The 21,573-nt window shown below is 30.3% G+C and overlaps 1 protein-coding gene across 2 annotated transcripts in view; it reads left to right on the top strand.

Moving 5' to 3' along the window:
- The window catches only part of LOC108557490 (transmembrane and TPR repeat-containing protein 1-like), a 274,214-nt gene that overhangs the window by 205,765 nt on the left and 46,876 nt on the right, over positions 1–21,573 (top strand). For both annotated transcript variants that reach the window (XM_017914017.1, XM_017914018.1), the window contains exon 4: positions 12,235–12,412. In XM_017914017.1, coding sequence (XP_017769506.1) covers positions 12,235–12,412 — 178 coding nt within the window. The remainder of the gene's footprint in view (positions 1–12,234; positions 12,413–21,573) is intronic.

Raw genomic sequence — 21,573 nt, 5'->3', positions numbered from 1 at the left:
CATGTGCGGAACAAATTCGAAATGGTTAATGAATGATATATCATTAAACGTAATGCACGATGGTAAATACAAATTATTTATACTTAATTCTTTTGTATGAAGGAAACCATATTTCATTGGAAATTGAAAATTCAAGTATTTCTTATAAACTTGGTACTTTATTGAGTTTTTAAGAAAAAATATAAAGTATTAGTTTATAATATAAACAAATAAGTTACAACAAGATTATTTTTAATGTAAAAATTTCAAACTGAGATTAAAATGTGAATTTTTTGTTTCTTCTTGTATATTCTATATGTAGAAACTTTAGAATTTCTTGCTTTTTCCTATATATTTTCAAGAGTATAAACATTCCAATATTAGATAAAATTAAAATGCAAATATTTACTAACTTTTAATCCTAGTGGTATTATGACGAAACTACCTTTTTGATTTCACTGAACCTCACTCTTTGTTAGTTTAAACCTTATCTGGCGAGCGGCGGATATTGCCGCCCTATTATATACAAAGGAAACTATCGAATCTTAGTTCAAAGCGAGGCTCCACTAGTATTTTTCAAACAGAGTCGTTAAAAATGCGACCATGAAAAATCTCCATCCGCAAAAGTTTTTTTATCAAAAATTGAAATTAAAATATGTTTTTTGTTAAACTTTACTGCGATCGTATATATATGCCAGAGCCTTTTGTTAATTAGAATGTTTATATAATAAAATGAAATTTAATTTGGAATGCGATGTTGGGGGGATTAATTACAGTGGATTAATTACCGAGGGGCGGTCGTGAATACTTTTCGGGGCTGGGGATGGGTTGCTTTTTCGAAAGGTGGCCGTCTGTATAAAGTGGTTGATGGGGAGAAAATAAAGCAAGAAAAAGAAAGGATGAGGAAAATAAGAGAGAGCCCAGCAGAAAGCCCCGAATCGGTCGTTTTTCTTCCGGATGTTCCGAATAATGGCCTTCGCCCATAAACTTTCAAATAGCACAAACACCGAGTGCTCTAACTGTTTTCCTCACACGGAAAACGCACATATATATACATACACACACACATTGACGTATCAATTTTGGTTTCTGGTGGAAAAACTTGCCGACGTAATAATTCGCTCGCCTGGAAAATGTTTTATTTATGAAAAGTTGTTGAAGCGCGCTTTTCTTTATTTTAGTCCTTTTTTTCTTTCGATTTTCTGAAGTTTTTTTTGTTGCTGTTGTCAGTGCTGTTCTCTGGCCTGCTCTTCCTCTCCCTCATCCAAAATCTCTCGCTTCCTCTGTGCGCGTCCGTGTTCTTTCGAATCCATTGTTTGTAAAACTAGCGTTTCCATTGAGCAAACAAATTAATCTTGTTACAGTCCAAAGAATCACGTTCCTTTAACAGTTCCGAACTCGTGTTTATTAAATCCGCCCACTCAGCGTTTTCCACTACTCCAGCAATAAATTACAATTACTCGGGGCGTTATAATATGCAAATTGAGTAGAGTGTTCCTACTCCTAGGCGTGATTCATTTGCCAGAGGAAACGACAACATTTTTATATATGTATTTATATAAAACACTTCATACATAATCACTGTACATAAACAAATTTTATATAACAACGTGTAATGTGTTGCATTAACGTTGTTATATAATTATATATAAAAACGAAATTTTAATTTCTACTAATTATAAAAAGGCTTTACTTTCATTCACTACATTCCAAATTATTATTTAAATTTTTAATACTATATTTTTTTCAAGACAATTGTCAAGTAACGTATCAAGTATATTTACTTGTGGAAATACTCCCAAAGTGTCTATATAAATACTTAGCAAATAATAAATTAATTTACACTAGTACACATATGCAATTACACTTTAAGCGTTACTTGACAAATTACTTGTACAACTACGTTTATGTAAAAAAATAATAATTTAAAAGGAAATTAAATTAATGAAACTATTTAAAAGAATATATACTAAGTATCAAAATAAATTAAACAGTTTATTTTTGTTATTTGAAATAAATTAAATTTATAGTAGTTATTGTTAAATTATTGCATCAAGCATTGATAAATTGTTTACAAGATATTTAAAAGAAATAAAAAAATTCATAATAAAAATAATATCAATCATCAAAATATTTAATATAATATATTTATTATATAAACAAGTTTATTTTCAAATAATTAAACATTTTATAGAGTGTCAAAGAATTTGAAAGTTCAAGCATTGCGCGGAATCGATGCTGCGAAATGGGCGGAAAAGAAAGTGCCAGAGTTTGCAGCTGCTGAACTTTCCGGAAAAGCAAAACATTTAATGTTCACGAACAATCTACCAAAGAAAAATACTCCGGATATTTCCTTACTTTACAATCGTTATTATTATATTTGATTCTAGTTAATTGCACACAATGTTCATTACATAAGTATGCATTATGCTGCATCCATTATATTCGTCACATGAGACATACATGATTGTCAGACGTAGCAATTACTATTTGTTATTATGGAATCCGATGACACCCAAATTGCACATGTTTGGTTCACCTGACAGGTATTTATGTCTCACGTCACGCCTATTGTGAATGAAGCATTATAATTGCATATGATTTTTTTTTTATTTTGTGATACATATCTACACCACTGCGGACTAAATTGTGCTAAATTGAAGGGTACGGAGGTGTTTTTTTATGTCGTGTAATTTTATTTACAATCTGTTCATCAATGTGAACATTGAGTAAATTTAAGATCACGGTTGACATTAGGTAGGTAATCTTTCCCGGTGGATAGTTACCATTCTGATGATTTGATTTTTATCTTGTAGGTTAACTTCAGTAGTATATTGATGCTCTGCGCTTCCACTATTTCCTTTCACTGTAAATCTGCTGCTATCCTTAACACTGTCATTGTCCATCGACTTGGCTGAAGGTCCATATGCTGAACCTCATTCATTTGACTGTCCATCTGTGATGAACGATGGCTTTATTGCTGCAAACACTGAGATAGTTCACAAAGGGCCTGGCTTGACCAGGATTTGAATCTGTAACCACTGGAACGTGGCTAAAGCAACTTAACCATTCGGCTATTAGTCGCCCTAATGATTATTTTAAGAAGAAGATTTTTTACTTCTAATTGAAAATTTACTTCTACGTTTACAATAGGATTTAGTTATTACAATATAAAGTTGTGGTTAATCCCTCGTACCGATTTACATAGCATCACATTAGTTTTAAAAAGGATTTGAAAATAAGTAGTTTCTTATCCAATTATAGTTCTAATTATCAAATAATCCGTAAAAATACAAAAATCTACTAAATTTAATCCCTACATTCACTCAACCCACTTATCTTCTTTGTTTTTAACTCTTAGGTTTTGCCACGTCATCTGTTATTTATTAACTTTAATTCTAAATAAATATTTCAACAAATATAGAAAATCTTGACAAAATAAAAATAAATTCTAATAAAATAGTTTCTTGTGAAATTTTCAAACCTTGAATCTTCAAATACTCAATAGTTTTGTTCTACAACCTATTAAAATTTCAAAAAAGTATGATTTTATACTGTCAAAATCCTAAATGAATACTTTAGTTTCAATATAAGTATTTTTATGTTAAAGAATGTCAATTTTGTTTTCCTGTAGAATACAGTACATTTGTTTTGGTATTAATTTTTTAAATACCTTAGAATTATTTATTATACATTATGTTAGTTCTTCTACAGATTTAAATTACAGCTACAATTAACATATCTTCTTGAAATTTAGTGATAATTTGGTTACACCACGATTTTATTCTGTAGAGCATTCATTTTTTCATATATATATAAAGAAAATTCTTGGAGTAATTAAATGAGAACTAAAGTGCAAACAATTTAATTTCTGTTGAAAAACAGCACTCAGGTGTATTTAGAGGTGCTAAAATATAAAGTTAATTGGCGTGAATTCATATTTATACTTTATAGTTCTGCATTTTCCACTTACCATAATTCCCGTTTCTGCTTATTATTATTATTTTCATTTTTTTGTGGATAATAGCACGACTTTAATCTAGCAGCAGAAAAAAAAGAACTAAATTAACATATTAAAGGCTGGTGTGGCTGTCTTTTTATACGTCCTCGCTCCTCGTTTTGCGTCGGGCGAAAATTTTTAATTAACTTTGATCTCTTGTAAAGAGTTTTAATTTCCCTACCCTTTGCGCACTCAAAAAAAAGTATGATGGACGAAAAAAAAGAAGAAGAAGTGAAATTACGAGACGAGCTTGATCCACATTATTATACCTTCAAAAAATTGGACGGCCTCAAAACTCTTTTGTACCGGCTATTAAATACCTTAAACTCATTTATTCTTCGTCCTTTAACGATGCCCGAACTTTCCTTCTTCTACCTATTCGTTTATTCTTTCTTTACTTCCGACTTTTTTTTAAAGATATTCTCGAAACGAAACTTTGCCGCAATTTACACGTCATTACTATTGAGGGCAAAAGATAAAGGCGCTCGGGAAATTTATGGAAACTGGCTCGAAATTACGACCCTCCCCGCTTGTATCTAATAAGTGAGTTATTAAAGAGGGGGTGGTGGTAAATAGAGACCGATCAATTCCTCGTTCGAAAAGCATTGCTAGAATGCTGCCGTCTCCACTTCACAAATTGCATTTCTCACATCTCGAAAAGTTTATTTTACAGTTCGGTAATAATGCATTTATCCAACTTATAAAATGAGACGTCAATTCGAACAATGGTTTCTAGACCGAAATTAGCACGTCTCGAGCTTTCCCTGTATTTTATTCCACCGGCGCGTGAAAAAACATGCCGCCTCCACACCGCCTCCTCCTGAGTCAGACTGCCACAGCCGCCCCCGATTCGCGTCAGGACAAATGTTTAGCATTCGCAGACAGTTGCGTTTAAACTTGCGGCAAACTTTGATTTGATTTGATTGCATCCTCCAGGACTACGAAATGCCTTCCACGGTGCCGGGGACAAAATTTTTATTTGATAAAACTAAGGCCATTAAAACTTCACAAACATAAGTCAATTCGTGTCACTCTAAATTGTATTTATGTAGTATCTGCAGTACTCGACTGCAGAACAGCATGAAGGAGGGGCGGCATAATTGCAATAAATTGTTTTATTTTAGCACCATTTACTTTGCATATTTCATTTCTTGCAAACTCTGCTTCACATACTTTAATAAATTTATATGTACTTTCTGTTGTACTTTTCTATAATATCTCAATAAATTACAATACAAAAATAAAAGAATATTTGATTAAATTTTTTTGTGAAAAAGTTTATAATTATCTATTTATTAAGTAAATATATAATAAGATACTCTTAGAATGAAAGTTCCTATGCTAATTTATATAATTTCTATTCCTGGGATTCACAGTTCAATATATATAATTAGAAATGAAATATTAAAAATGAAAATATTAAAATATACCACTCCTTATTTCATTATTTTGTTGATTTTCTGAGTTTTCTGAAATATAAAATCACAGGTTAAATATTAAAATACAATTTCCCGGGAAATCCCGTTTTTTACAAACTTCTAATGCCAATTCTCGGAATTTAAAAAATATTTTAAAACGGCACTTTTAAAACGTATGTACTCGTCAAAGATGCTGTAGATATGGACAAGTATGTTTAGAAATATAAGTTTTATTAATTGGTACTTTTGTCCTAAAATATTTACTAGTGACTAGTATGTACAACTCGTCAAATATCAAGTAGAAATAGACAAGTTTTATTGATTGGTGCTTTTGTCCTAAAATATTTACTTGATATTGTCTGGAATGTACTTAACTTATGTACTAAATCTTAAGTATTTACTAATAAAACATATGCTCAAACATAAAAAAATAAATTATTTGAATGTTTGAAAAATTTAACGGTAACATATTTTTTTTTTCTTAAAATGTAATTCTATTATTTGTAAATGCAATAGAAACTGAAAAATCATTTGATGCAAAGTATGCTTTCAGCTCTTTATTAAATTGAGGATTAATATAAATAAATATATTCATAACCGACGGATCAAATATGAATGAATTTCTGCGAAAAACGAATGCATATATGCTGGCTTTTAATAAATGTAACTTTGCACTACTGCCCGTTAATATATGAATATTTGGATAACCTCATGCTAAATATTATAATATCTGCAAGTCAGTATAAAGAGGATACGCAAATATTCACAGTTTGCATAAACTGGATCTAAACAAATATATGTTTTATAAAGATATATTAATACTTTTATTTTTTGTCATATTTATCTTTATTTTATTGTTTCTGGAATTAAATTATTTATATTTGATAAATTAAAGTTTAATTTCTTTTCAAATTTTTAAATCGGACTAATCCGGACTAATCAAAACCGTACTATGCAAAGCATTACTGTATTAAAAAATTACTCTGAATACCAATGTTGTCAGTTGATACCAACATCATTAAAACAGTATAATATTATATTTTACAAACATCCTGATGAGTTTTACGTTTTTGAAGTTCCAAAACTTGATTTAATCTGCGACCGTTGTAAAATTGTTTCTAATGAAATTAAGAATTAACCTTTTCTACAATATCTAGAAGAAATTGTCTTTATATTAAAATAAGATTAATGAGAAATAAATAATGATTGAAAGCATTATTATTACATTGAAGTTTTAAATACAGTATTTAATACACTTATAGTTAAATAATGGAACAATTGTACTTTTTATAATTAAATTCTAAAGATATGTATGTGTTCGTTATAAGCGCGAAGCCAAAGTAATGTTGCAGAGAAAAGAGAGAAAGAAAAAAAAACTTTGATTTATGCCCGAAAGTTGCGAAGAAGAAGTTGAGGGAAAAGTTTTGCGTTCTTTTTTATTCGTTCGCCGCTCGAATTTATATTGTGTTGTGGAATATTTAATTAGCAATTAGCTGCACACACGTACACGCATTGTAAAAAGTTAATAGCCTATTAGCAAGTCAGTCTAGTCGGAGAAGGATGAGAATGAGGAGAAAATAGAGGAGGAGGAGAATGATGAAGAAAAGGAGGAGTATGGGCTCTGTAATAAATTCGCGAATCTGCCTGAAACACGCTGTTGACAACATAGTTACACTAATGAAGGGGAAACTTTTCTTCTCTCTCTCTATTCCGATGAAAAGTTCTGCATTTTTGCCAACCTCTAAGCTCTAAACGTCGCTTGCAACTAATGAGCCGTTTGTTAGATTATCGTCACTCCACGAAGCTCTGCACTTATTATTATTTTTTTGCATGTCGTTGCAGCTGTAGTTTAGTTTCAGAGAAACTCTAGTATATTCAGCATCTAATGAATTTATCATAACATTCAGCAGATACGAGCCTTCCTGTAATGGGATTTTCTATGTGTGATAGTCAGACAGTGGGATTTAATATAATTAAGAGAGGGGAAACATTTAAAAGCTTGCGAGCTAAAAGCTGACGTAAATCAAGTTAGCAAAAAGTTGGAGTTAATCAATCTGTCCCAAACAAACAACACATGTTTCATTCTTCTTCTATTTCTTCCACAGTCACTGGACTATAAATAAAATGGATCAACTATTATGGCATTGTGCATTTCAGAGGTATAAAATAAGCTAGGTGCACGTTGAAATCCTTAATTTAATCTGAGCTACACATGAACCTTCAGCGCCAATTACAGGTAATTACTGAAAAAAGTAAAACAAAGATGGCTTTAACGATTTACTGTAGTTATCGCATCGAGCTGATCTTGAAGACATAGTTTCTACAGTTTATCAATTTACGTTGGAGACAATCATTATTTCAGTCTCTCGAGACACCAATTAACAAAAACGCAACGCTTGAGCCGTAATGACTCAATTTTCCCGAAGCTCACGGATAAATAAAACAAATATATTTTCCACTTCATTTCCAGCGAAACATCTCGAATTCCAAGTATCGCGTCGGCCTTCCTTTAATCACATTCCATGTTGGAACCCTATTTCTAATAACTAGCTTCTACTACCGTGTCCGTCCATTCCAACCGCTTATTATTGCCCTCCAGACTTAAATCATACGTGTCGAGCTTATATATATATATATATATATACGTTGTGGTCCGTTTTATCCTTTTGCTGAATTATATAAGAGGTCGGTTGTAAAAACTGCAGACTGCCGTAAAAGGCGTCTCGGATGATGTTACTAAACGCATTCTCCCGTTTCAAAAACTCCATATAAAATTTCTAAAGGTCTGTTTTAATCACCTAAGAACCTATCAGTAATTCTATACTCGCAAACGATTTTTTTATTTATTTTATTATTTTTTAAGACCCTCCAACGTTTTCCTGATTCCAATTATCTAGAGAATTGCCTTACACGTCAACGAGTCTCAAGTATTTATACTATATATTCATGATATTTAATAAAAATGTTTTCAAAGCACACCGAAAGATGGCGTAATAAATAAGTTGTCAACTGACTAAATTAATTTTTCAAATTGATTGGGCATAAAAAATATTATTATTTAAGAGAAGTAAAAAAATATTTTATCTTCATAATTGCTTCTAATTAATTAAGAAGCATTTCCTTAAGTGATCCATAAAAAACATAAATTTAATAACTATAATAACAAGAAACTATTATAATATAAGTTTCCATTTTCATTTCAGTACGGTTTTTGTTCTCGTTGCTTTATTGCATTTAATTTGTGCATAACATGCTTTTATATCTATGATTTCAATTCATTGTTTTTTATATATATGTATGTACAACGAGAACGTTTTATTTCGTCCCGTAAAATGCACACTTACTTTTATCACTTGTCTGGCATTCCGTCATATTATGAACACGTTTTACTTGTCGGTCGATGCATTCAATTTTCTTTGAGCCAAATGGAAAACGAGTTTTCAACAGAATTCATCAAATTCATCTGCTAAACTTATGCGTTCAGCGCCATGTTAATTCTCTATATAACCGACAAATTTGCATATTACGCAATAACATAACACGCCTCGTTGCGCTGTATCATGACGAGTCTAATATTCAGTTCATTTTCAAATTATGTTTTTAGAATATGTTCTAGAATATAACCTAAATGAAACTATCATAATGATAATTTAATGCAGCAGTTACACAATAATAAATAAATAAAACCTAAGTATAAAATCATAATAAAATTATTTCACTCTATAATAACATTTTAGTATCCTCTTTATACATATATGAATGTTGTTTTAAACTTATACCTATTAAGATATTATATTTCTTCTTCTGAAAAAAAAATCTATTTAAATATTCCACATTAACTTGTAAAAGTTTTATTTTAATTGATAAATATTTTTTAAATAACAAAATAATTTATAAAATAAAAATATTTGACATAAAAAATAAAGGTGTATAAACAAGCTTTCTATAGAAGTTAATGAAAGTACTTTAAGTTTGACATATACTTTTGCAAGTAACATTAACATATTAAATGTTTTAACATTATTCAATTTGTTACCAGTAATACTATAAGACAATCAATTACAGTTGTCAAGTTTTCCAATAATTTATTAATCTTTTTATTGGACAATTTTAGATCAATAATTAATATTTTAGAACATTTTTTTTCAATCTCTTTTTTTATAGAAGATCAAATTGTGAAAATAGTTGTGATTAACTGGAAGATCTAAAGTGTCTTTGTAAATTGATATACAATGCTCGCAACAAAGTTCTGAGTTGTTTTTGATGTAGCGCAATGTTTGCTGTGCAGTTGGAAGCAGATCGCGCAAATAAGTTGTCTAATTGGGTTGGGTCTGTTGCCGAGTTTAATGGACCGAGCCAAGATGAACTTTAATTCTTAACGATGAATGAATTGCGTTATTATCTAGAGTGCGCCAGGACTACTAAAATATAGATGTATCTATTTAGGGGTGGATTAGGAGGAGGAGGAGGTGGGTAAGGTTTTAGTATAGGGGTGGTAGTGGCGGTGGCATGGGGGCGGTTTGCGGCGCGTTCCATTAGTAGTTATTGGTGGGATCGGAATTGGTTTGAGGTCGAGGAGCGCGGTTTTGGAACGAGCATTATTATCCCGCGGGAAGCCTGCAGGTCAGGAAGTGACAGTTAATGGAAAGGCCGTAGGGCTGCATCTACCATTTCCCGAATCCCTTTCGATATTGCTTATTAATTAAAAGGTATGCGTGAAAGTTAATGAGCTGCAATACATTTTGCTACAGTTGTTTGTTCAGCAATAAAACACTGCTCGATTGACATTCCGGTTAAAATCACCGCCATCTCTCGTTAAACATGTGTACTTTAGTTTATGCCTTTAGCAAATACATGCATTCCCATTTATTGCTACTATTTGTTTAATAAACTATTAAGCCCGTTGGCTCAACTCCAGTTTATGCTGCAAGCTTTAGACTTTCTTCCTGCCATTTGGCACGTGCGAATGACATTACACTAACCCTTAATACCAACCCCTCTATTTCATACCCCTAATCCACCCAACCGCGAGCTGCATTTAATTCCCCCTTCTCACATCTCTTGGTTTTTCTTTCATATTTTTTTCCCCTCCCTTACACTTCAAATTGCCCAGCTAATCCGACAACTTAAACAGCGATTTGTCCGCGGCGAAAATAATTAAGGAGCGTTTAATGCTTCTCGAGAACTTTTAGTGAGCTTCAAGGATGCTTTTTTCCGGCGTGCAAAAAAATCGATTAATTAGCAGAACGCAAGTTTTGAAAACTTCCTCCGCATTTTTTCGCAGATTTATTTTTTTTTCTCTTCTTTTCCAGCTTGATTTACGCGAGCTTTTAGTTCGCACAAGCTTTTAAATGTCTCTCTCTCTCATTCTCTTTCAGTTCCCTTTTCACCAATTTTATTGAATCCCTCTTATTCCAACAGCCCTTCGCGTGAACACATCCGCACGTGTGGATGCAATCCTATTAGGACGTTATCCCTATGCAACTCGTCCTACTAATATCGTACACTCCGTTTCACCAATTTGTGAAAATCGTGAATGCGATATTCAGCGTGAATGAAAAGAGCATATTTTTTTGCTTCCAATTCATTCAAGCCTAGTTGTATTATTTGTTTGACTCCCATTACAGTTGGTGAGACTAATTTGTTTGTAAATTGTAAAATAAAGATTATAACAAATAAATTATATAACAACTGCAAATATTATTTTGATTCATTAAATTATTTTATATAGGACTTATTTGTAAATTTAATAATACAACAAGTCATTCATTTTCAAATTTTAATGACTTCAAATAAAATGTAAAAAAATGTTTCCAGATCTTCAATTATTTTTTTTATATAAATCAGCTTTGTTCCTTCTTTATATTTTATAGAAAAGCCTTTTGGTTTTCTATGTACGTGTTGTCTGTTATGGCACGAAACATTGACTCTTATATAATTTATCTTACATTTTATCATTTGTATTTACCTAATTTTCATATTTAATCTAAATACAATAAAATTTCACTATAAAAAAACAATTTCTATAAATTAATATCATTCAGTATTATTGTACATAACTCAAATAAAAATGTTCATTCAACTTGCTAAATATTGTCTATAAAAACAATGATTTATTTTAATAATTAAGTGAATATATATAATTTACAAAATAAAATCAATTTGTAATGGGGATAGTACTTGGATGGATGATGGTATCATTTTGAGACTAATTGAATGAAATTCTAGTAGAAAAGTTTCCGAAAGAAATACACCAAAATTAACTAAAAAAATAAATAAAAACATTTTGGTTGATAGACAATTAATAGATAATATTATTATTACTAATAATATATATTTCATGAGATTAATCTAAGCTTGAGTTAAAAAATCTGTTGTTATTAATAAACTTTTTAATTCACCTCGCACTTTCATCCCATGAGACTATACTCACATAATCTGTGTCCATTATCATCAGCATTAATTATACCGAGAGGACCAGTATCCTCTGCTGAACAATTTTGATCCAATTTCTAAAAATAAAAACAAATGAACAGATAGTAAAAATAATAATTAACAATATTTATGAAAATGTTTTTTCATAGCAAAATTTTGTCTTTTTCTAGGCTAAATACTTATGGTTCTTCAATAAAATTTAAATCCAAGTTCTGAATATTAAAATATTGTAAAATAATTGTAAAAGTTTGTAATTTTTATTTTATTTTTATTAATATATACGAGTTGTTCAATATATAACTCGTATTATTCTTTAAAAAAAAATGTAGTTGTATATTTTCTAATAATTGAAATTTTCTAAACTATTTAATGTAATTACTATGTTTTCTCTTGTCTTTTCAGGGCTAATTACTTGTGCTTCGGGATGGAACCTCTAGGATTCCACATGACGAACGTGCTGCTACACGCCATATCCTGTCTACTGTTCACACGTGTCTGCCTCAGCGTTGCAAATCTGAAGCCGCCTTTTGCAACCCTCGCAGGACTACTCTTCGCCATTCACCCCATACACACGGAAGCGGTGAGCCTACTTTTACCTGTCTATTCTATTTTTATTTGCGCCACGCAAGGACATTATCTAGACAATAAAATCTGGAATCCCAATTGAGTATAAAATACATTTATACAGATATAGATGTTATTTTTCTGTGCTTGTTTCTTTTCTTCGTGTATCTATGGGGGGTTTTTCGGTGAAGGCAATAAAATCCCTTGCACGCGCTTATCTCGCAGCCGCCGCTTTTTGATTCTAAACCCACCGCACAGGGATGAGGAAGAAAAAAATAAACGAGAGTGTATAATGAAATCCTGGTGGGAAATTTTTAGGTCGAACCGGGGAACTGGTTCAGGTCGTTCACCAAGAAAATTGGGGATCGTCGGCTTTCCTCTCTCTCTCTCTCTCTCTCTCTCTCTTTAATGTTTTTAATTTCCCCTCCGACGATCCACAATGTACCTATGTACTTTCGGAAGCTGTTATCCATAAATATGAACAATGTGTATGTACAGTTCAGAACGATAATCCTCGATATTATTCAAGATAAATGTTTCTTTATTATACCATCTATATTGAATTTCAGTTAAACATGAAAAATATTACGTTTTTTTCTATAGATAAAACAGTAGTAAAATTGCTTTTTTAATTCATATTTTGTGCTATTTTTCACCATTAATATTTACTTTCATTTATGAAATGCTTTTCAAATAACGTTTAGAACTTATCTGTTGGAGCAGGGTTAGAATCTAAACTCACCTAGCGGTTTTGATAACTTAAGTAGCGCCTCTAATGAACTTAAGTCAAAGCTTCATCAAGAACATGATAGTTCCATATGAAAAAGATTAGTAACGCCTCGTTATGAACTAAGATTCGATGACTGTGCTTTCTCAATGGATATGTATACAATTTTGCATAAGCATAGTTTTTGTACAAATGTTTGGGCGTATATATCCGCCGCGGCATCATAGTTATTTTTATAAATTAGTTAAAATTATTGATATTAAATAAATAATAATTGCTTTTGTATATTAATATTTGGATTTTTATAAGAAAAAGTGACTACAAAAAAGTAGATAAATTACATTTAAATTTATAGTAAATCAATGTAAACTGAATGGGTTTGGTTTAGTATTTATTATAATACAATATTTATATAAATAATATAATATGTATAAGTAGATTAGATCATAAATTGGATACAAAAACTCTGTGTGTTTGGTTAATAATGTAAAGATATAACTAATTTCATGCTGATGCTATGCTCGGCAAAAACATGCGGATATGCAAATAGATAACACACCCAATATACAGTATATTCGTGAAACGGAAAATCAATGGGAAAGTTGGATGCAGTTTAGAATGTTCAGTGCGGAAAATTTCCAACAACTTTCGCCGAGATCGCTCTTAGTATTTATATGAAGTCTAATATTTACTTTAATTGCTTGTAATAATATTTACAGAAAGGATGTACAAAGTTGGTTGGAAAATAATTGTCTTTATTGCGTCGTTTTGGTTACGACCAAATTAGCGATCCTACTACAACTCACCCAAAAAACCAAAGCTGATAAAAGGGGTAGCTGGATAGATAAACGACAGGTTAGAGGTCCGATATTGGATTTACAGGATGCCAGACACGGCCTCTGGAATCTTTAAATTTTATTTCATTCACCTTTTTTTTGTGTGCTCCGGCTCTTTTGGGATTTCTTCTGTGAGATCCTATAGAGACGTAGGCCCTCTAAGAGGATTTTGTCTGTAGCGCCCAAACAAGGACAGGACAAATGGGAGATTCCAGGAGATGAAAAACACTTGTCTTGAAATACACGCTGTTATATTATATAAGTAATCCACTTAATAATTATTATTACTAGAAGTGTTTTTTTAATTAATACTTTTACTGAAGTATTACATAAAAATATAAATTGATGTGAATCTATTTAGAACAGTAATTTTAAATATAAATTCAAATTGATTTGAAAAAAAATATTATCTGCAAATATCGAATATATTGCAAGTTATTACATAATTAATAAATGAGAGTAATTTATTTATATAAACATGCAAATAAATATTATATACGTTTCTATTGAAAAACTTTCAACTTTGTAATAACTTTATATAAATATTTTAATTTTGAAGCTTGGTTTATAAAGATTAATGAAAACAAATTTACGATAAAAAGAATATTTGCAGAATTATAAAGAAATTAGTACTTTTTACAAAGAAAATGTCAAAAAATTGCAATTTAATGAAATAACTTAAAAGAAAATTGTTATAATGTGGCCCAAAAGCTATATTAGTTTTACTGCAATTCTTATACTTTTTAAAATAGTTTATTAAAATATATTAAATATGAAAATGTAGAATCAAAAGTGGTGTAGATTAAATCTTTCTAATTATGTAAGTACTTCACTACTACTCTCGGAACTTTTTTTTTAGACCTCATTTTCATGTCTTGCAAAATATGTAACAAAGTTTCTGGAACTAATAAACATATCACATACATACAGTGAAGATATTTAAATAGGAGTTTATTATGAAACAACTAATATATGATTATATAATTCTAATAATTAAATACTGAAGGCAAGGATGGAAACATCTATTTGTATTATTAGAATTATAAACGGTTTTTAAACGGTTAAATTTGAATATACTGCAAATATATATATGTTTTTGTTTTTCAAATCGTAATAAAAATATTCATAATACAAATTAATGACTCATATTTAGTGTCAGATTAAGAATAGTTTGGGGCACTAGACAGTGGTATCCCCAAAAATTATTATTTCAAAATATTATAGAAAAATATATTAGACACCCAAAGCCAGGGGCTCCTCAGCACATAAATAATTGCCTTAATGGATATCCCCCACTGCTCATATGAATATTTCAATTTGTTAATATGTATGTCTCTTAATATGAAACAAATTAGTCTACCGATTGAACAACATTTTTTTTTTATGTATATTACAATTTTCTTCTTCAAATAGAAGTACTAAATATTTCCTGAATCCTATTTTTTATATTTAATTTTTAACTTTATCTTCATGATTTTAATATTAGCTATGAGGAGTTTTGAAAATTTGTATTAAAATATTGTATATTTGGGTTAGTAAATATTACTAAAGTTTCAATCTGATTCTTGTATTGTATAACATACATTTATTGTATATAAATAGATTTTTCTAAAATTGTATTTATTTATTACAGTTTATTGGCAATAACTGACAATACTTTAAATTGACGTGTCCATAAATCTAGTATTCAAATATATCTTATATAGTAATATGTATATTTGTCAACAAAAACTGTAATTATAAATCAGTTTATGCAAATAGCTTCGAATTATTATCATTATATTCTCATTGGCATGAGGTGGATGAGATGCATTTAAAAATGATGAGGGTTGCAGACTGGCGAGGATTTTGATTGATTGCTGTGCTTTTTTTAATGATGCGAAAAATAAAAGTAAATGTGTTGAAGCGGCGAAATTCGTAGCAAACTTCGACCGAAAAAAAAATAATACTTGCTTTAAACGTGCAACAAATATGTTTTTTTTCTTCGCTAATTATCTGGAACTTTTGCGTGCAAAGTTTTTGAGAATATGCATAAAAGGTTGTAATTAACGGAATTTATTGACGTTCGACTTTCGAATTAAATACACTTTTACTTCTTCAGTTTTTATGTAAGCTTTAGTAAGAATGCGTATTTCCATTCACGATCGATGGATGTGCAAGAAACAGGACATTAAAGCTGCTTTTATCATCATCGCCCGACCACTTCAGCTATTTAATGGCGACGTTCTATTTAATTCCTCTCGCCGAAGGATAATAAAAGGAAACGTGCTACAAAAAAAAAGAGGAAGCAGCCATTGCTTTACATGCAGAGACTATTGGTTTTCTCTTTCTTGCTGGGGTGTATTAATCACTCGAAGTCAAATTATTCTATCCACGAAACACACTAAATATGCTAAACACTAATAAACCCAGCTTATTTGACCGGTCGAAGTATACAGAGCTAGGAACAAACGTTCGGAAATTAATTACTTGGAAAATATTTGCGACAGCCTGGATATTTTCTCTTTCTACTATACTCTAGGTTTATATTTATCAAAGAAATTCCGTTGTTAGAACGTAGTTTGTCCCTGTGTTCGGTGGAGGACCAGGACTACACACACACACAATAATAGAGGAGAAATAAAGGCCAATAAAATTGGCATTGTGAAAGCGAAACTTCTCTTCCGAAAGCTATACGAAAGTACATAATGCCATCTCGAGTTTCCTCGCTTGTGCTTCAAACACACTCACAAACACACACAAACTTCTATATATATACATACATCCATACACAAATACAAGCATTATTACATCCGCAAACATAATAATAATTGGAATTGATTCAATATATATATAGAAGACGTAATGTTCGAGGAAAACGGGAATGCCCAGAAGATATACTTACTTATCAAGAACAATCGATGGAGCTTTCATTTTATTAGTCCTTCCAACAAGGCAAGGTTAATTCTCGAAGACGACGCAAGCAAATAATCACGTATTATTTGTTTCTTACTTCTTGGTTATATTAGTTTAGTTCTAACATATGCTTGTTTACAACTTGCAAACAATGTGTGTTCACTTAATTAGTTTGTATGTCGGAATGTGTTTGGAATCTTCGATGATTTGACAATAACACAAATATTGGAATACATCTAAAAGTAATTTGAAAATGATTCAATGCACTAGTAGGTTTCTTTTCCCGGATTGTTTATTGTTCCCGGGAATTTTAAAACTAAATTCCCGAGAAATTATAGAAATTTATAGAATCACATCGTTATATGGATGAAATGTTAACATCAAAATACTTACCATAAATCCACAATATTTGATATAATAAAAAAACTCAAGATACAAAAAAATATTGTAAAAATAAAAACTTAGAGTATATATATAAAATAAAAATCAAATCGTTAGATATCACTTTCATACCTATAGATAAAATAATACTATAATTTTATAATGTTAAATATATGGGAATACACCTGAATGGAAGAGTGATCTGACAATGTCACATGAAAGGGAAGAGGGAAGAACTGGATATTAAGTTTAGGAAACTTTGATGGCTCTTACGTGAAAACTTTGAACTTTCAAAAGATAACAGGCTATTAATACATAAAGTTGTTTTAAAACCTATTTGAACCTATGTCAGTTGTTATAGGTGATACTTTCAAAATTTAAAAAATAATGAACAATAATTTTCTTATACAAATATCATTGGTGATTCATATTTTATCATGGAATTTAAAGTTAAATGATTATAATTATTATATAAAGCCATTGTAAAACCTGTTTCAATTTGTATTGAGCTATTTTAGTACAGACATGATAGAAAATTATTATCATTGATATAACAAGATATGTCATAGAGCATAAAAATATAACAAAGATCATTGGTATCTTATGTTTTGTCACATAGTGCAACAACTAATTATTATTATAAAAAGTGATTCTCAAATCCACTTTACCATGTCTTATTATTATAGGGAATATCCAGCAAGTTAGATTTAAATATTTCTCAAAGATCCGAAGCTCTAAACATAAATATACTTTTCTACTTTAATTATCAAATAAATATATGCTGTAATATTTTATGAATGGTATTCTAAATATGAAATAAATTATATGCAGACACATCTGAAAATCTCAGTGTAAAATATATATATTAAAAAAAATGCGTTGTTTTGTTTGTTGGTTGTGGGATGGATGGAGTACATTTAAAATCAACGTGTTTCCTTCGTAGCAGTCGTTGTTGGCGGCTCAGAGGTAATGCGACCGAAATTGAAACCAAATACGTTTCCATGTGTCAGAAAGTGCGAACACGAGACGAATATGAAATGAAATTTAAAAGACTTTTTCCTTTTCTCGCGCCACTCCGTCCTTAATTTGGAAAGTCGCTTAAAAGCATTTGTAGCCGGAGAGCTCAGCTCCTCCGACGATTCCTTTCCTCTACTCTACTCTTCTACTCCGAATGCATTATTCAATGTTATGTGTATTTGAATTAAAATACATTTACACGAGACGTAAATATGTATTTCACTTTATTTGATTAAAAAGCAGTACCAGCAGCGGCGTCGTTTTGAAGGCGGTGGCTTCGAGCCTCGTCGACGCCATCATATATAGTTTCAACTAACAATGCCCATCGCTGCGTGAACTTAATTTTCATTCCGATTGTTTTGTCATGAATGGAAGACATTTGCACAAATACACACCCTTGCTCTCTGCCACCTTTCGTTTAGTTCAATTCACATAATGTGGAACTTCCAATTATATTCGTATTCCTACAACAAGTTTAGTTACTTCAGGGAATATTTAAATATCCCATATTCATAAATTAAAAAATATAAACCATTATTTCCATTCCATTATTTACTCTTGATATTATATAAAATTAATGTAATAACTTTTTGATTCTTTCATAGTACTATATTAAATTGTAAATTACTTTAGTCAATGTTTGAACGAATTCCTGAAAACTAACAGAATTTCATTCTTTTTTAAAATTAAGAGAACTTAACTTTGAGGGGCCAGAAATTCATAAATTTATAGACCTAACAAACTTCTAGACAACTGAATCAGACAACTTCGTCAACATCGGATGGTATAGACTATCGAGATTCATCCTTGACCAAAATTTCTCTACATTTTCTAGAAAATTATAATAATGCCCTACCACCATCAAAGAGTTAATACTGCATTAATACTGCATGTGGAATACCTACCAATTCGCTATCAGTTTCAATAGATTCTATAACAGTCAATCATATTTGATGAACCCCAGTAACAATTATGTCGTACATCACAAATAGTGTGAATGCACCACTATATTATTTATTGTAATCATAATAGTAACATTTCTTTCAGTAACTTTTAAACCCATACATAATTACAGCAAAAATCTATTGTAATTAATTTAATTTTAGTTGACACTTTGATACGAAGTAATGAATATTTAATTACCCGTCACTCTAATTAAGGTAATTATTGTGGTTTACTACTAAATTATGCATTAAGTAGAAATATACTAGATGGAAATTGTATGTTAATGAAAAAAATCCATTTAAAAAGACATAATTATTAATTCATATTTATATTATATGTAAATTAATGTAATTTATGTAATAATTCCTAACGGTAGTTTCATTTCAATTAATTTTATCAAAATAATGAATGGTATTGGTTTGGGCATAATTATCAGGCGTTTTTGTACGCTGGTTTTTCGTTAATTGCTATTGTTGTTTTTTTTTTTTACTTTTTTTAATAAAAATCTTCCAAATAAATTTGGGATTTGATTTGATTTTCGAACATTTTTTCTAACAAATGTTCTAATTAGATATTAAACTTTTTTAAGACGCTATTTTATATTTATGTAATATTTTGAATAAAATGAAAAATATTAAATGTTATATAAAATTATTTTTATGAATAATTCTATAAAATTTTTGAAATAATTTTGTTTCTGTATTTTAAGTACTTTGATAATGATTATGTTTCTCAGATGCATTAGACAATGTATATAGTATATTTATACAAGTGCAAACAAAAGTTAGTTAAGAAGTATTGAATATTTAGTATGCGATATAAAGTTTTGGAACGAGTAGAAATCTTCCGAAAGTAAATTGAGGGAATGTAAACAGGTCCGGGCTTAATTATCCGCTACGAAAATTCCACCTTTGTTCCGCGGAAAACATTTACCAAACTTTACCTAACAAACTTTACATAAATAACAAAATAATGCAACAAACTTCCTCCTTCATCCACGGCCCTTTGACCCGAGCGCAGCGAAAACGTGAATTGCAAAAAAAGAAATACTGTATGTGACGCGAATAGCGTTTCAAAGAAAGGTGAAAGTTTCCAAATTTACTTATCCCTTTCTCTCATTCTATCTCTCCCTTACTTCAAGTCCAACAGAAATAAACCTCAAAGAATATGCAATCAATATTTAAAAGGGTGTATTCCGTTCGGACTATGGCGTTTAAATAGCTTAAAAGCTTTTGTTCGTAATTGAAAAAGTTCCTCGGAAGTATTCCTCCGCTATTTTTTTGTATTAATCCGCTAATGAATTCCGTCGACGAAGAATTTCGAGGATCAAGGGTGCTCCAGATTAACAGCGTTTCATGTGAAAAAAAACAACATAAAATAAATAAAAATGCTGCTCGAAAAATTTGGACATTCGATTAATGTCGTGTTCGACGATCGTTAATGAAATTTCCGTAATTAAGAGAAACAAGGCAACAAAAACAGCAGAGCGAGCAGATGTCCAATATGCGGTCCAAAATTAAACAGCCCTTTTTTGGGTAACGCTGTTTTAATTTTCGATGGGAAACTGAGGGTTGGGGAAAAAATCTGTATCGGTAATGGCTTGTGGGATAATGAAATGCAAAAACCGCTGCTACAATAATAACTAGGCATTAAAAGAGTTGCTAAAAAAAAGCGCACTCGAATGTAACGAAAACTGGACCAGAAATTGAATCCATTTCGGGGAATATTAATGTTCTAGATATGGGCTGAAAATGGGGAAAAAATAGTCGTGCGGAATTGTAAAACTGAAACAAAAAAAATAATGTAGCCGAGAAACGCGAGAATTATGTAAAGCTGTTAAACTGAAATGTAACTGGAAACTGCTATTTTTGAATAATGGATATTTGATTTGGTTTAATGGAATATATATATTTTTTGATTTTCTATATTATTTCTATATTTGATTTTCTATATTATTTCTATATTTGATTTTCTATATTAACTATACACATTAAGTAAAAAAATTAAATTATTTGAAATACACATTATTTGAAATATCCATTTGAAATACACAATTTTCTGAAATTTTGAATCTCGAAATTAAAGTAAATATAAAATTGTACGAATTTCTAAATATAATTTCGGTTTTTTGTAAATCAGATACGTCATATGTACAACGACAGCAACATGGTTTCGGTTTTCGAAGAGTTTTTCTTAATTATCCATTTGCAATACACAATTTTCTCAGAATTTGATTCTCGAACATAATGTAAATATAAAATGGTATGTATTTCCGAACATAATTTAGATTTCCTACTAAATCAGATACGTGATATGTTCAATGATAAGTACATGGTTTCGGTTTTCGAACACTTTTTCTAACAAATTATATTCGAC

Source organism: Nicrophorus vespilloides, unplaced genomic scaffold, assembly GCF_001412225.1.
Source record: "Nicrophorus vespilloides isolate i.1.1-1 unplaced genomic scaffold, Nicve_v1.0, whole genome shotgun sequence".
NCBI classification, from domain to species: domain Eukaryota; kingdom Metazoa; phylum Arthropoda; class Insecta; order Coleoptera; family Silphidae; genus Nicrophorus; species Nicrophorus vespilloides.
Note: the sequence above shows the minus strand (reverse complement) of the source record. Positions and strands in the feature narration are given on the sequence as shown.